This window comes from Asparagus officinalis, chromosome 7, assembly GCF_001876935.1.
Source record: "Asparagus officinalis chromosome 7, Aspof.V1, whole genome shotgun sequence".
NCBI lineage: Eukaryota > Viridiplantae > Streptophyta > Magnoliopsida > Asparagales > Asparagaceae > Asparagus > Asparagus officinalis.
Window position 1 is genome coordinate 103,683,603 of NC_033800.1, and position 17,007 is coordinate 103,700,609.

At 35.8% G+C, this 17,007-nt stretch overlaps 1 protein-coding gene across 17 annotated transcripts in view; it reads left to right on the forward strand.

Moving 5' to 3' along the window:
- Positions 401–17,007, forward strand: part of LOC109848855 (carboxyl-terminal-processing peptidase 1, chloroplastic-like) — a 28,113-nt gene continuing 11,506 nt past the window's right edge. For 10 of the 17 annotated variants that reach the window (XR_002248905.1, XR_002248906.1, XR_002248907.1 and 7 more), the window contains exons 1-8: positions 401–883; positions 956–1,072; positions 1,932–2,069; positions 8,856–8,960; positions 9,057–9,225; positions 11,089–11,165; positions 12,782–12,826; positions 13,664–13,747. Coding sequence is in view for 2 of the 17 variants with exons in the window: in XM_020418563.1 (XP_020274152.1) it covers positions 500–883; positions 956–1,072; positions 1,932–2,069; positions 8,856–8,960; positions 9,057–9,225; positions 11,089–11,165; positions 12,782–12,826; positions 13,664–13,747 (1,119 nt within the window). In the remaining 15 variants the exon portion in view is untranslated. The remainder of the gene's footprint in view (positions 884–955; positions 1,073–1,931; positions 2,070–8,855; positions 8,961–9,056; positions 9,226–11,088; positions 11,166–12,781; positions 12,827–13,663; positions 13,748–17,007) is intronic. The other 7 variants (XR_002248901.1, XR_002248902.1, XR_002248903.1 and 4 more) reach the window with 2 other exon arrangements.

The window sequence follows — 17,007 nt, forward strand, 5'->3', positions numbered from 1 at the left end:
GGGGGCTTTTTTCTTTCATAGTCTCTGTGCATGATGTAAGCCCATTTAATTCACGCCAGCTATACGTGAGGAGTCACGTGACCCAATTTGGCTGGAATTTTGGCTCCGGCCAAAAACTGGGTGCATTTGTCACCCTAGTTCATGTACTATATCAAACTGTTCGTTGGAGTAAAAAAGTATATTAATATGTCATATAAGGTCAACAAAATATACGAATTTAATAATTTGGTCTAAGTATAAGTTCTAAAAACTCTAGGGTATTCAATCGCTGCCAAAACAAGTGAGCACACAAAGGTAAGTCATAAAAACTTTAGATTATATAAATACCGGCAAAAAAACAAGTGAGGATAAATAAGGGCAAAGTAGGGGAGCCATAAGGTAAAATTGAAATAGCCTTGTCCAAATAATCCAACGGAAATTTCATTCGTATACTTCTGTGTGGTCTGAAGCCAGACCCAGAAGCAAAACACCAGCTGAGCATTTCGTTTCAGCTAAAACGATGATGACGATGATCGCACTCCCTCCTCTTTCCTCCTCTCCCAAAACCCTATCCGTCCTCTCCTCTTCCTCCACAAATCCCCACCTCAATCCTAATCCCAAACCCAAAAACCCTCGCCGCCTGCAAAACCTCCTCCTCGGCTCGATCGCCGGAGCCCTAGCCTTCACCATCGTCTCCTCTCCCCCTCTCCCTTCCCTCGCTTCAAACCCTCCGGCGATGGATCCCTCCCTCTGCGTAGAAGAATCGTCGACCGAAGCGATGGAGGACGAGAGGCCATCAGAGTCGATAACGAACGAGGAGATTGTGGAGGAAGCTTGGGAGGTCATCAACGACAGCTACGTCGGCGACGTCGGGAGTCGACCTTGGTCTCCTGAGATCTGGAAGGTACTTTTCTTTTTGGTTGTGAATTGGATTGAATTGAATTAAAATTTTAGGTGATTTCTCTTGTTTTGGTAGAAAGAGAAAGATTATGTCCTTAGTGGGAAGATTCAGACGAGGGCTAGAGCTCATGATGCCATTCGAAAGTCTGGCCACTGTTGGGATCCCTACTACGAGATTCTGTCTCCTGCCGAGGTAAAAATGGTTCATTTCCTAATATTATCAATGTAGCTCAAATGTTGCTTTTTTCTTTTTTCTTTTTTGGACTCAAATGTAGGAAACACATTCGATAATTTATTATGAAAAGTAATAGTTCTTTTATCAAATTTTTTAAGATCGTAGCAATTCACACAACATTGAGAACGAAAGTCTTGATGAAAGTGAGCTCTACGGAAATTATCAGTATTGTGAAGCTTTGAGTTCAGTTTAGAGTTAGCTCTGTAGTTTTAGGTTGCTTTTCTTTAATTGTGTAAATTGATTCCTGTTCAAAGGGGTTAGACTCCCATATATGCTCTATTCTTAAGGTATCACAATTAAATTTCAACTCTTTTATTATTTTCTATCATACTATTAAATTTCTAAAACTCTCCAGCCTAATCTTTTTGTACATTAATTGAACTGTGGTAAACTTCTTAGCCTGGACAGGCTTGTGAGCTAAAACTTAACTGTGAATTGTCGTCGACTAAAAGCTTAAAGAAATTGTTATAAGAAATTTTGTGCCTGTTTCATCATTAACCTTGTGACCTAGTTGTGGGGAGCCCTGAAAAGATGGTCCCTATTTATTTATTATGGCCTAATTTAGCTGTTAGTTTGCTTTCCTTTTTAGATTTTCCCCTGACAGATTTTGTGTTTTCTAGCATTCTGTATTGGTGTACCAACAACACTTTCTCTAATATTTACAATCGTTGGTTAATAGATTCTGTCATCTTCTTTTATTTATTCATTTTCCTTATTCGATTTTATTTTTGTCTAATTTTCCCTTTCTATCTCATATACTCAAAAAGTTGCAGTTTTTGTCTTTCATGTCAAATGGTACTTTCCCCTCTGATGGAAGTTCTCAAAAATGGCAAGGTATGATGTATCCGGAATTGGGATAAACCTTAGGGAAATTCCTGACAACAATGGTGCAGTCAGGTTGAAGGTATTAGGGATCATCTTAGATGGTCCTGCTCATTCAGCTGGTGTGAGACAGGTACCTATTAATGTTAATTATGCTTCTTTTTTCCTGTGAAACGACTATTCCCTTATGAACTATTTTATTGTTTATTTTTGTCAATATATATGTTGGTGTACTGTTTAACAGTGACATGCTTCAGTAAGGAATTTTATTTCAGTTAACTTAAATCAACATCATCCACTGTTGTCTCCAAATCCAATCTCATTTGTCAGCTAGCTGTAATACTAATACCAACAAATTATGGAAGACTATGTAGCAATGACATGGTTATTGGGCAACACCATGTTGGTACAAAGGAGTACCAAAAACCGAGAATACAAAAAAAGAAAAGTTTTAAAACTTGATTAAATGAAATTTGAATTTCTAATATTTATTACTTATTAAATTTAAAAAATACAGAAAAAGAGAAGTAGCAAATATGATATGGGAAAAAGTGTAATGAACAATGACCAAACAATTAGAAAGCATTTTTTCAAATATCCCTGAAAGATCCTTTTAAAAGGCTTTTTTGCAAAATGATATTGTCTCAATATTCTTTACCACTTTTTGGCAAAATTTCAGCAATATATTCTTGACATGGCTGACATATTAGCCGATATGTCCTTTTATGTGGCTTGATGCAAAATAATATTGTTCGCAAAATTTCTTTAATGTTTGTTAGCAAAAATTTCAACCCTATGTTTTTTTAGCAAATTTCTAGTAGGACTTTTCCCTAGTTTTTACAATTGGTTAGCGATCATAAACATATATTATTTACATTGTTATATGCATAAATTTCATTAATTATTTTAGATAATATTTTAAATCATTATAATACATCACGTCATCCGATGTAGCACTCTGATTTTTACTAATATATCCTCGATATTTTCTTGATATTCGCAATCAGATATGAATTTTGGATGTCTGATATTTCCGTGATATGCGATATTTAAAACCTTACTAGCAAGTAATTTACTAGGCAAATATATGAAATGGAGTACCAAAAATCTAGAACACACAAAAAAACAATGTTTTAAAACTTGATTAAATGAAATTGATTTTTTAATATTTATTAATTATTAACTATGAAGAATGCAAAAAAGTAGAAGTAACAAATATGAGATAAGAGAAAAGTGCACTGAACAGTGACCAAACAACTAGCAAGAAAAAAGTAGAAGTAACAAATATGAGATAAGAGAAAAGTGCACTGAACAGTGACCAAACAACTAGCAAGCAATTTATTACTCAAAAATAAATAAATTCACTAGCTTTAGTCATAAAAAGTTCACTAGGAGGGAGAGTAGGAGGTTGTCATATTGAATTGGGAGGGAGATTGGGGAGGTGGCCATTTAGAGTTGGGAATCTAAGATTGGAAGTGGATTTATCATTAGTGTGTTTTAATTTATATTGGTTTAAGTTAAATTATTTTGGAGGGAGTAGGGGGTGGGTTGGAGAGGGCAGTTGTAATGCGTTGGTTTGACCTAAATCATATATAATTGGTGCGCACATAATATTTTATGCGGATGTGTTCTCAAATTTACACCTCATTATGTGGTTTGATCGCATAATGGTGTGAGTTTGCTAGATTCCAATTGGAATTAAGTTGCCTCCTATTATGCAGCCACATGAAACATGTTTTTTGAACTATTTATATTTGAAGTGATGAGCTATGTTACCTAGGTACTCTGATATGAAGCCATAGCTATACCCAAACTACTTGGACACTCCTTGCATATACGTATACATTTATTCGGGAATGTACTCAATTATACAATACATGTTTTAGTTTAAAACTATCGTTGTGCAAATCCCCGGACCCCCCCTCGAACTATCGTACAGTTCCTGCAAACCGATTCTTGGTAGGCTAGTCACTAGTGGTGAGACCTCCTTGCTAATTTGTGTCTTACCACTTCTATCTCTTGACAATTCATTTTCCTTCATGAACCATCAACTCATGCCCAATATCTTTTCTATGTATCCATACTATTTATTTAAGAAAATCCCCAATTGGCATGTGTATCACATTACTTGAAATTTTAGAAATGCATTCACACTTCGAAAAATCAAAGAAAATACTCTCACAACTTGGGGAAATCTACGTAAGGGCCTTCACATTTTGAAAAATCAAAGGAAACCTCATCTCAGTATTGGATAAATTTAAGTAAATCTCCTCACACTTGAAAAATCAACAAAAATATCCTCGCACTTAGAAATCAATAGGAAATGTTCTCGCACTCAGAGAACTCAACACAAACTTCCTCACATAGAAAACTCAATAGGAAAGCCCTAACAGTAAGAAAAATCCAAAAAAAACAACAACAACAAACCATTCATTCCCTTCATAATTCGACAAAACCACTCCCCCACGTTCTTTGTCATTCGCTTATCATGTGCTATGTAGCACGGACACGGATCCGACACGGCCATCCGACACGCCGACACGAGGCAAATCCTAAAAAATACATAGGATACGTGTGTTCGACACGTGTGTCTGACACAGACACGACACGACACGGCTTCATGTTATGCGTGTCCGTGCTTCATAGATCATGTGCACTAGAATACTTACATATGAACCAATGAATGTGTATCCATGCGTATACCATAGAAAGACATGGACTTGATAACAAATAAATCCTAAAGGTCTAGGATATGAAGCATCAAAGAGAGAATACAAAATTAAAAATTTGCTGTAACATTTCCATCATAAGTAGTAAACAAAGGTTCTTTTTTGTTTCAATACAAACAGATAAAATTTTCTTTTCTTTGTAAGAGCCTACAAACAACCTTCAAAATTTAAACATTTCGTGCATTTGAGTGATTAGCTAGGTTATTATTTTGTCTCCCCCTTTTTTAGTCTTTCTTTTGTTAACTAATAGAGGAGATCCCATTGACAGCTATGACTGGGGACAAAAGGTCCATGCAACTTTGCACCAAGATTTAGGAAATTTTTTTCACTATTGTTTTCAGATCTTTTATGGAGAGGTCCATGCAACTTTGCACCAAGATTTAGGAAATTTTTTTCACTATTGTTTTCAGATCTTTTATGGAGAACCTTAATGCATTATGATTCGTGCCTTATGTTGAAGGAAATCTAAACTTTGTATTTGCATAAATTTTATAGTCTTAAACTTTTAATTTAGGGTAAGTTTCATTAAAACTATCACAAACTCTTAGAAGTTTTGCACGAAGGCCGAAACTATTATAAACTTTTTTATTCAAGAAAACTACCTTGAAATTCTTTCACTAAACTATCATGCGTTATGGTTATGAAGGATAAGTTGTCACGTGCATTGGACGTGACAAGTTTGGACAATTTTTTAGTTATGTACTTTTAGATTTTACAATGTACCTCTTTACTATTTTTCAAGAATACTTTAGATCTTTTATACAATACGTTAATGCTATTAATTAACAATTTCTAGTAGTTCATGGTATTTTTCTGTAGTTTTAAAAGTTCATGGTAGTTTTCTTCAATAAAGAAGTTTATGGTAGTTTCTGCAAAACCTACAAAATGAATGGTAGGATTGTGAAATTTACTTGTTGTATATCATCTATATTACCGTCTACCTCGCCTATTTTCAAGGATAGTTTAGATCTCTTATTCAATTTATTAACACTGTTATCACCGATTAGCAATAGTTAATGGTATTTTTTTCTAGAATTTTAAAAATTCATAGTAGTTTTTCTCTAATGAAAAAAGTTTATGGTAGTTCGTGCAAAACTGGTAGTCTTGTGAAATTTACCCTTCGATATAAGAGATCAAAGAACACGCTTATTCTTATGTCTAGAGCATAATGCAGAAGTATACGCTATCCACCTGTATCAAAGAGCATACTGCTTCCGAGAAGTTCTAAATAATGTTAAGAATTGAAGTTATATTATCATGGAGCAACATTTTCAAAGTGTAATCAATTGAGGACACAAGAGATGCTTCTTACAAGTATCCAATGACTACACAAAATATCTTGTGATAGATATATTTTGCAATGCGACCTTGTAACATATACACATAGCTTAGTGGATGGTCTACTTTTAATGGATCAAAGGAGCAACGAGATCATTAGAAATGGAATGGACGTTTGCTTGTAGTTTAGAGGCATGCTTTTCTCCATATAAAATTTTTAGTTCTAAATAACATTTCTTATGGATGCTATAGTTAGTGAATTTCATTAGTGTTACTCCCTCATGAGGATATTTTCTTTAATGCTTTGTCTCACACCTTCACCTTTATAAATACTGCCACACTTATTTGGAATTACTTTATTGACGAGGTATTCTGACATAAACATGGCATGGAGTGTTAGGTGAGTGCTAACTCTTGAAGCTCTTGTACGTAGGTCACACTTGTTCTATTATTTTTTTTCAGAATTTGCTTGTGTTGCTATTATCGTGTCCATATGTCTGTCTATGTTGGTACAAGTATGTCTATATCCCGCTAATCTGTATCTTGTTTGTTAGATAATATTATATGTTTAACTATTTAAGTATTTGGTTATTAGGCATATGTAATGCTCTAATCTCTATTTGAGAGAGATTAGAGTTAGATGAAATATTGCCTTTTTTATTTCTCTAAATGGTAACCAAGACGATATCTCGATCTTAAAGAAATTCACTCTTTTAAGATCCTAGGACTGCTGAGGGGGTTTTTGCTGCAAGCACGACCTCCATGCCTCCCTTTGGTGGCTTTAGCAACCTTAGCTTTAACAACCTCAGTCAAGAACCCTACCCTTTAGAAAAACCTTTTAAAGAACTGCTATTGTTCATCGTGGCACTATTGGCGATGAAGAGTAATCGTGATAATGTTCAATGTGAACGGTATAACTCTTGTATATTTCGCTGATTGCCTTCAACAACTTCAAATCTGATCCGAATAGATCTACATCAATGGGTTTATATTGCACATACATTAAATATGTGTAACATCGAATCAAATTCGTCTTTGACAGAGTCGTTCTAGAACTTTTTGGTCCGTTCCTTCTACAGATATTTGTCTAGTCTGTGCCTTCTACCAATTGGGCGCCACTTCAATCACTCAAGCACAAATCTTCAACATTCCCTAACTGGCCTATTGGCTGACCCGCGTAAAGTTTGAACTGGCTACCCGTCTAGGATTTCTACTAACTTACTCGCCTAGGATTTCTACTAGCTTATTCGCCTAGGATTTCTACTAGATGTCCGCCTAGGGTTTTTACTGGGTTACCCGTCTAGTGTTTCACTAGCTTACCCACCTAGGGTTACTTCTCCCCTCGATATGTTCTTATATTGAGGGTCTTCTATTCTGGTTGGCTGATTATCTACTTATCATAAAAATGAGGATTTAGTTGTGATTTTTGTGTGTCACTCTTTTGGCTGTTGGCTTATGCCCGAGTTATATCTAGCCATGAATATGATTATACTTTTTGGTTGCTACTTTGTGAGATTTATTTCTTGCTTGATGGTTACTTCGAATGAAGCAAACAAATATATGATATTCTTCAACTGCTCAGGACAGATTTAACTTGATGAAAACTCTTCTAAGTAGTTATTTTGTTCTCATATGTAACAAGTTGGTCATATATAATATATATGCTCTAGCTTAATGGGGAGTGTTAGATGATGTAATATGTTTAACTATTTAGGTATTTGGGTAATTGGGGATATGTAACCCTTCTAATCTCTATTTAAGAAAGATTAGAGTTAGATGAAATAATATATTTGTTTTTTCTATTTCTCCCCATCGTTCATTTAAATTTGTCAATTTTAGTGCAATTTAGTTATTGGGTTAGTTGGAATAGACTCATCTTGATTACTATCCAGTTGTATACCTATATACTAAACTCCTCTACTCAATGACATTTTATCTCAGTATTTTATAACATGGTATTAGAGCCAGAGTACTTTCTTGGAATTGGAGTTGCTTATCAGAAACTTGGTTACTTCTCTCCTAGAGGAAGCATGCATTAGATCTTCTCGAGGAGGCTAGTCTTTAGGGTTACAAATTGGTTGACACTCTGATGGAAGCAGATGTGAATTTTTAGGATGAGGAATACAATCTTTTTGAGGACACTAGGCAGTATAGGAGGTTGATTAGCAAATTAATCTTATAGTCACTCGACCTGATATATATTTTGCTGCTAGATTTTTGAGTCAGTTCATGCACATGCCTAGAGAGGTTTACTGGAGAGCAACCATGTGGATCCTTGCCTATATGACTATATCAAAAGCTCTCCTGGAAAGGGATTACTGTACAAGAGCAATGATACATACTACTTATGAGGTGATATGGTCGAAGAATTTGATGATAGAGCTTAGTTTTGTTTACCCAGGACCGATGCCCATGAATTGTGATAAGCAATACCTGTTTTTCATTGAAAACAAAGCACGTAGCTATTGATTGTCATCTGATTAGGGATGCTATAATGAAGGGGGTGATTTGCACTCTGTTTACTTCCTCTTCAAAATGGTTGGCAGATATTTTCACCAAGGTTGCTTCTTCTAATGTGATATTTTTTGAGTGTAGCAAGCTAGGCATGATAGATATCTACGCTCTAGCTTGAGGGGGAGTGTTAGTTTTAGAGTAGTTTACTTATTGGGTTAGTGATTTTAGACTTGTCTTAGTTACTTGTCTTATTTACTATCCAGTTGTACCTTTATATACTACACTCCTCTACTCATAATATTTTATCCCAGTATTTCAGAACAAAATTATATAGTTTTTTTTATATACTACACTCCTCTACTCATAATATTTTATCCCAGTATTTCAGAACAAAATTATATAGTTTTTTTGAGAGGTATTTAGTCATTTGTTGCTTATGAACTTTATATTATCTTAAGGGGGATGAACTCTTGTCTGTAAACGGAGTTGATGTCAAGGGGAAATCGGCATTTGATGTTTCCACTATGCTGCAAGGCCCGAAGGAAACATTTGTTACTATTGAGGTTGTGCTCTCAAAAATAACTAATGAATGAAAAATTTGATGGTATGTTGATTTCCATTCCCTGCTCTGACCGTCTGTTGTAATATGTAAAATGCAGGTGAAACATGGAACTTGTGGTCCAACTCAAAGCATTAAAGTCCAAAGGCAATCAATTGCTCGAACTCCAATATTTTATCGTTTAGAAAAGATGGAGAATGGAAATGTTTCAGTTGGATACATACATATCAAAGAGTTCAATGCATTGGCTAGAAAAGACTTGATTACTGGTACATTTGCTTTATTTCCATATCCGTTCAATGCATACATATTAACTTTGGGAAGAAATGTTAATTTTTCTGTAGATATAACATTGATACAATTCGAATAGTAATAATGTGCACACCATTAATTTAATATTCACTTTATGCCACACGTAAATTCTTCTAATTATTGGACACCTACATTTAAGACTGTTTCCAATATCCATAGGATCTGCTACAACACTGATCTATCCCTTTTTGAACTTCCTAATCCACTGTAATAACAAAGGCAATAAACTGTTTAGATAATGGTTTGCTACATAAAAAAAATTCATTTAATCATCATGCACATAATCTATTGATGTTAAACATGGGTGAAAACTGAAGATTCTTTTTAGATGCTAAACTTAATAAAAGAATAATTTGTAGACAGGTGAATGACAGACATTGGAAGAGTCTACGGGCGTCAGAATGTTGATAGAAAACATAAAAATTAGATCAAACTCCTTTTTGATATTTACCTCATCTCGCAAGCAAACAAATTTCCTCAATAAAGAAGATACTTTCCAGAGATGGAAGGAGAAACTGATGCCGATGATTTCTTTCTTTGTTGGTGCCATTTCGTCATGGTCTCTCAGTATCTTGCGTGATGTGACTAAAGAAAAGTGTCGTCGTCATAAAAACATTTCAACGAGGATGATGGTGTAATACTTGGGCATGACCAAGATTCTGGTATGGGCATGTCTCTAGTGGCCATTGAAAGATGTGGAGTCAGTATTTATGATGAAGGCTGCAAAGCATGAGGAGGCAGGAGGGTCAGTTTGTATTGATTGATGAAATTAGGATCTTCAGTGATGGAGTTCGAGGTACCTGGAGTTTACACATGCATCAAGGAGATGTTGGGAGTTTCATGAGAAGTTTTAAGAGTATGTCTCTGATTGAATCATGTGGAAAATCCTCCATCAGATTCTTCATTTTTCTACCGAGCGTAGAAATAATATTAATAATGCTTGAAATTGCCACAAAAAAAATATATATATATAGAGAACGAGAGAGAGAGAGAGAGAGAGAGAGAGAGAGAGAGAGAGAGAGAGAGAGAGAGAGAGAGAGAGAGAGAGAGAGAGAGAGAGAGAGAGAGAGAGAGAGAGAGAGAGAGAGAGGTAAACAGTTGGACTATAGTAGAATTGCAAATGTAAACTCACTTGGAATGATACCAACCAACGGTTGCATTGGCCAAGTTGGACCAAGTTTCACTTGAAAACTGGTTAGGTTGAAACTGAACTCAACTTGAGATGCATGATTTGTAGAGCAAAGGTTGAGTTTCCCATGTTGGACCCAGGCTCACGTGAAAGATAGTTCTATTCGGATTAGGGTTGAAACTGAACTCATGTTGACGTGCCTGGTTTGCACAATGACAGCTGAAGAATCTTGTATCTTTAGAGGAGTGTTGGGATTTGTAGTTGGTTTGGAAGTGGCAACTTGTGACTAAATAAGTTCAAGAATATTATTCTTGTCCTGTTGTGTATAGTTTTTATTAGAGACTTATCCAAGCAGATGCTTATTTAAAGCACATGGTAGATGTGTTAGCATAAATATTAAGAAGGATAACTCTGACACATGGAAGCCCTATTGTTGGATGTTGGGCCTTGGGTGAGAGGTAGTCATATATTTAGGATGGTCGATTTTTCCTTCCCAGATTATCGGCTATAACTTGAAATGAGTAGACATATTGAACGATGAGAATGCAACATAGATATTTTTATTAGTGACTGATCTTTTTTCAGCTTTATTGAATAATCAGCATTGTGTCTTGCATTCTAGCCTTTGCTTCCTGAATCATCATTAATCATCTTTACATAATAACAATAGGAGACTATTTACAAATTGCAGCGCTGAGACGCCTTCAAGAATCTGGTGCTTCTTACTTTGTTTTGGATCTCAAAGATAATCTTGGTGGACTCGTGCAGGTATGTTAGGATCTTATTATTTGCTTCATTCACAATTTAGACTAGATACATTTATATAAGTCCAACTATCAGAAATATCCTTCCTTTTACTTTCCTAGTGCATTGAATTGTTTAATATGATATTGTAAGTGTAATTATTGGCTTTTGATCCAATAATATGTAAGTTAATGAAGATAACCAATTATGGCTGTGACAGATGCATAACACTGCAAAAGAAAGCATATGCTTTGAAGTTTATTTGGAAAAATGAATGTGATAGTTGTGGGCCTTACTGCTCCCTGTTGTCTACTGGATGATTTACTTCACTCAGAGTTCATGTTTCCATTAGTTGTCTGTTTTTCACTAATACAGCTTCTGTGAAAGATATAAGCTGGCAAGTTTTATTGACTTATTTATCATAAATTTGTGAAATCATTTGGATATTGAGAGCTAAAATCATGTTATCCCAAGCCAGAGTCATGTGCTCTCTTGTTCTAGAGTAAACATCACTATGGAATTGACAAATGCCATGCTTTCTAAAGGCCTGCTTGGCAAAATGTTTAAAAGCGGGGCAGGATTGAATTTGGCTTAAACTAGGTTGCAATTGGTTCATGAGAGGGGTGGTCGCAGTGGTGGTTTGAACAGAGAGAGGGGTGGCGGCGGTCGTGGTTTGAAAAAGAACCTGTTTAAACCCAAATTTTGGCTTGGGCCAAGTCTGGCCCAGTTTTAGACAAACACAGACATAATCAAAAGTGGTTCAGGATCAGTCTTGGCTTAGTGTCGAAGATTTGCTAAATTCACCCTAACGTCTACACAAAATCTGAACCAACCTGTACTTACTTTTTATATTGCCTTCATCCTGTTATTAATATTATTACTAAGTATTGTTCTGTTCTTTTGACTGTAATACTGTGATTACTATTATGTGATGTTGGAGAGAAATCATGCAGAAATCAGTCAGCTCTACTACACAATCGGCTATGAAGAAACGTAGAAGATCGTGTTTTTAAGGTTAAAAGAGAGTCTAGAACAAATTTATAAACCATGACCCGACTCTTTGGTTAAACTTCTGGCTTTTAGGTTCTGCTTCTTTCAAATTAGTGATACACCATAGGCTGGTTGGTTACTAAAGGACTAATTGTGTAACCACCGAACTTCTCATCTTTAGTTTTTTAAAGCTATTAAAAAAACTATCATGAAGTCTAAAGCTCATGGTCGCTATCTGGAACAAATAATGTTAATGGTAATTCTCTGAAAACAGTGAAATTCATAGTAGGTTCTTATAATTTACCCTTGCTATATTCAAATCTTTCTTCAGTTTAAGCCCTTAATTTTATCTACAGAAGCCGTGCCCTTGGCAAGTAAATACTTCATGAGGACCTGTAAGTCTTTTATCATTTCATATAAATTTTTTTTTCTGTAGTCAATCAATGCCTCCAGTATATGTGCAATACTGCAATGAATTTTATAGTTGAATGCTTGCAATTAATAAAATTTTGATATGATTCTACTAGAAGCCGTGTCCTAACTTTTGTATTTATTTTTCTTGATAACCACATATCTACTTTTGCATTGCTCATACTTGTGATACAACTCTGGTTACTTGATTTTGATATTGCCATCATTCTCTTTTGTAGACTGGCATTGAGGTTGCTAATCTCTTCCTGACGAGAGGAGAAACGGTACGCAATCTTCTACTTGTAGACACACATACACACACACACACAGAGAGACTAGACAGAGAGAGAGATATGAATATGTGCATGTGCGTTCGTGTCGTAATCATCCTATTTGCAGTGTAGGAGAAATTTCTGTGTTCCATGTGCTATTTGCATGAAAATTTACTATCCAATAGTGTGAACATTCCTTCATATGCCAAAAAGAATGTCTTTTTACCCTGTGAAATACCATATTACTAAAATAAATTTAGCAAACTACACTGCAAACCTAGCTGCTTGCTTATGTTTTTAATACAATCCAAAATAAATTCGTTGCACATCTGGTATTTTGAATGTCTGTTCAGTGTAGCCCCTTTCTGATACCTGCAAAGAACTACCATTATGTCTGTTATTCACCTTCACAACACAGTTCTCTTTGCATATTCCCAATGTCAATTGGCCTTCCTTCATATTGATGTTCTGCCACCAGCTTCTAGTTGTGTGAAAATCACTGATTTTTTTAATGAAGGGAGAAGATTGTATTATACTTTTGAAGTTCATCATAGGGTCCTCTATGACAATCTGGCTAGGATGCCTATTTCAGTTTACGGGAATAAGCTCTTCTAGGTTTACTCTGATATGGTTATGAAATAGTTCTTTGCACGTCATATGTCCTTATTCTTTTGTGGACGATGGACTCATTGATATTAATGCCTATTTCAGTTTAGCTGCATCCCGTCAAAGTTGAGGATGAATTTTGTTCTTAGCTAATTTAGCAGGCTATCAAACAGACTTTTCCTCTTTAGTGGTTATAGTCTATGATCTGTTATTACTTTCATATTGTTTAATATTTTTTGCCAGGTCATCTATACTGTTGGGAGGGACCCACAAGTACAGAAAAGGATTATTGCAGATACTGCGCCTGTGATTACAAATCCTGTCATTGTATGCCCTATTGCCCATAAGTCTTCTAAATTCAACTCTCACAGTTTTGTACAGTGCATGATATTGTTTTGCAAATTGTGTTGCCTGTATCTTTTTCATCTGAAAACTCTAATAAGTTGCTTGTTGCTAAAGTCTTGTATATGAAAACCATAAATCTGTTGTTGGAGAATGACATGCAGTGTTTGCTTTTATTATTATTATAATATTTAAAGTTTGTTAATTTTTAAGCTTCACATGAGGGGTTTGAAAATATATGCAGTCGATGTTGGTTGTCATAAAATTTTGCATTCCTACCTCAGGCAGAATTTAATACATCAACTTCAAATTTTCTGGGTGCAATTGTGCCTATCAAAACATCTACCTTTTAAAAGTTTTGGTTCATGTCTACACCCTGACAAATTGCAGTTTCTTGTGTTTACTGTATTCTTGTCCCATGTAGACTCGGTTGTGGCAATGACCAACCTTGATGCCTATTCTTGTCTTGCATCTTGAATAAACCTATTGTAGATAGCGAGTCTGTCTTTTATGTTCAGTTATTATTATGAACCATGAGTATGAGTAAAGGCATTGAAAGGTTAAGTATAAATATGGGAATGATAAGTATATTAGATTGTATAAACAAGAACATAATATCTATTCAGTGTTCTTGGAGATTCTATTTTATGACAATGCTAAATATATTCTAGAGATTCCCCAGTAGTATTTGTGCAAAATCATGAAATGCTGGCTCTGTGGGAAATTCGTAACAGATAGAGCTTTAGGGACTATATTTACAAGAGCGTTAGGTAATAAGAACTTGTTAAACGTGTGAAATAAGCATTTCAATGATGTAAATATTTAGATAAACTAGATGAGCATAGCTTTCTCCACCAAAGTTCCTGTTTCAGTGCAATGCTTATCAAAGTCGCACGCCTCATGTGCCTTGCAATGCTGGGCGGCAGAGAAGCGCTCCGTATCTGATGTGGCAATGACTTTTTATGTCTCATAAGTGCCATGTGCAAGGGCATTTGGCATAGGGCTCATGCAAGGCATAGTCACATATATTTTTGTTCTTTAAACATTATCGAGACTTTATACCCGATAAGGTTATCGATAGTGGATAGCGTCGCTTAGCGGTAAGGTACGACTAAGGCTATTTGCACCTATAGCGGCAAAATAACAGCAAATAGCAAATAGTCAAATAGCGATCAAATTTGAATATAATTAAATATTCTAAAACTAAGAAAAATTACAGAAAATTAAAAATGCTACAAATGCATATTTAATGATTTATAGAGATCCTAAGCATAAAATAGATGTGTAACAATTGCATAATATTAACAAAGTACTATAAAGAATAAAAAAACATACTTGTTTATCAAAAAGACCGTTATTTGTTCTATTCCTTCAACTTTCAAGTATCTAATACAAAAATTCTCAACAATCAAAAACCATTGATTAGTAACGCCATCATTATATTAACTATTCAAAACTTGACGTAAAAATAGAATCTTCAAGCATAGATAAATGAGCAAAGCAAGATAATGTCATGATAGATAATAACAGACTATAGAGGGAGAGAACGAGAGAGGGGGGGGGACGGGTTGGTAGGGTAGAATATAAAAGCTATCCACCAAATAAAAGTAGGTTTTGGCAGTTAAAAACGCTAAAAACTAGCTATGGCTTGCAATCACAAGCAAATAGCAGTTTTGGCTGCTATTAACTACCGCTGATAGCATAGCGGTAGCCAACGCTAATGCTATGAAAACTGATTTAGCAGTGCTATGTACCACTATTTACAATAGTGGTACCCGATAACCCATGTGTCCCAAAAAGAAAAATAAAGCCATTAGGCCATTTTAGTAGCTCAACTGAGGACCCTAACTCATTCTTCTTTACTAGTTGATTTTACTTCGATATTACTTTTGATTTGGCCTTTGAATCGGAAAACTATGAACTTTACTACTATGGTTGGTGCTATCCCGTAGGTGTGATGCCTTGAAATTTATCTGAACCTTTCGTCTCCTGATTATCCTTCTCCTCATCAATCCCAACTCATCTCCCCTCCAAAAGAATCCCCAACATTCAGCTAAAAAAAATGTCACTGGTCACATATGCCTTCATTTGTGTTCATTGTCCATCTTCCCGTTGGATCTTGCATCCTTATTCATCGTTGTCAGATTCCCCTTTGCTGCCAATTCGAAATTATGTCAAGATTGAAGCCCTCGCTCCATTCCCTATCACACTATGTGCTTTTTTTTCCGTAATGAATGGAAGATAAATAGATTTGTTGCTATGAAACAGATGTGGCACTTAAATAACTATAAAAATTATTATTATCAAATGTACATTTCTCCTTAATAAGAGATACAGAGCGAAGGTATAAATTCAAGTTGTTTCAAAGAATATCAACGAGTATCCGGGAGCAGCATGGTGACATTCTTTAAGACCTAAAATTATGCTAGTAGAGAAATTTTGATTGTTTTAATGGTTCAAGCATGTAACTAAAGAGAATAAAGCAAGGCTTAATTGCTTCTGCTCCTCAACCGAGCTCCTCATCCTTTTAACTTTTTCCTCAAGCTTTCGCTACCCATGACGTCAAGAACCATGTTTCCTCTCCGTCGTCTCAACATAACATTTTCAAAAATTCCTAAACTGCCAATGTCTTCTATCTGTTCATTTTCTATTCTCTCATTAATCCATGAATCATGGTTCCAACTTCCATCCCCTTGCTCAACCGCTGCCTCTCTCCTTCATAGCCGACCTCTCCTCCTTCACCTCGTCGCTTCCCACTGCTTACCTTCACCTTTGGGTCTCGTGAGAGTGGGCTAGTAGTGGGGCAAGAACGGAGGTGCACGCGAGGGGAGGTGGCATGATGTAGCGGTTGAGAAAGGTGGACAGAGTTGTTATTCTATGTTTTTGTGCATGATTGTCACCCTTGTTCATAAATGTCAAGGTTGTGGAAAGCGGAAGGTGGAGCAAAGCGATGAGACACCGCTCAGGCTGCTTGGGGCTTTAGCAATAAAAAGCGCAAAGTAACAAAACGGTCCAGTTTAAATATGTATAAATATGTCAGAGGAGAGGACTTAGAGGAGGAAGTGGCTTTGACTGGAGAAGGAGGTGGAGGATTTTCCACTGAGATAGTGATGGTGATGGTAAGCTTCGACGAGAAGCTCGAGAGAAGATGATGTTGTGATGATGAAGGCGGAGCTTGCTGGAGAAGGATTTAGAGGTGGATTTGGTGGTGGGAGGTGACAGAATTAGCTGGAGGTAGTGAACAA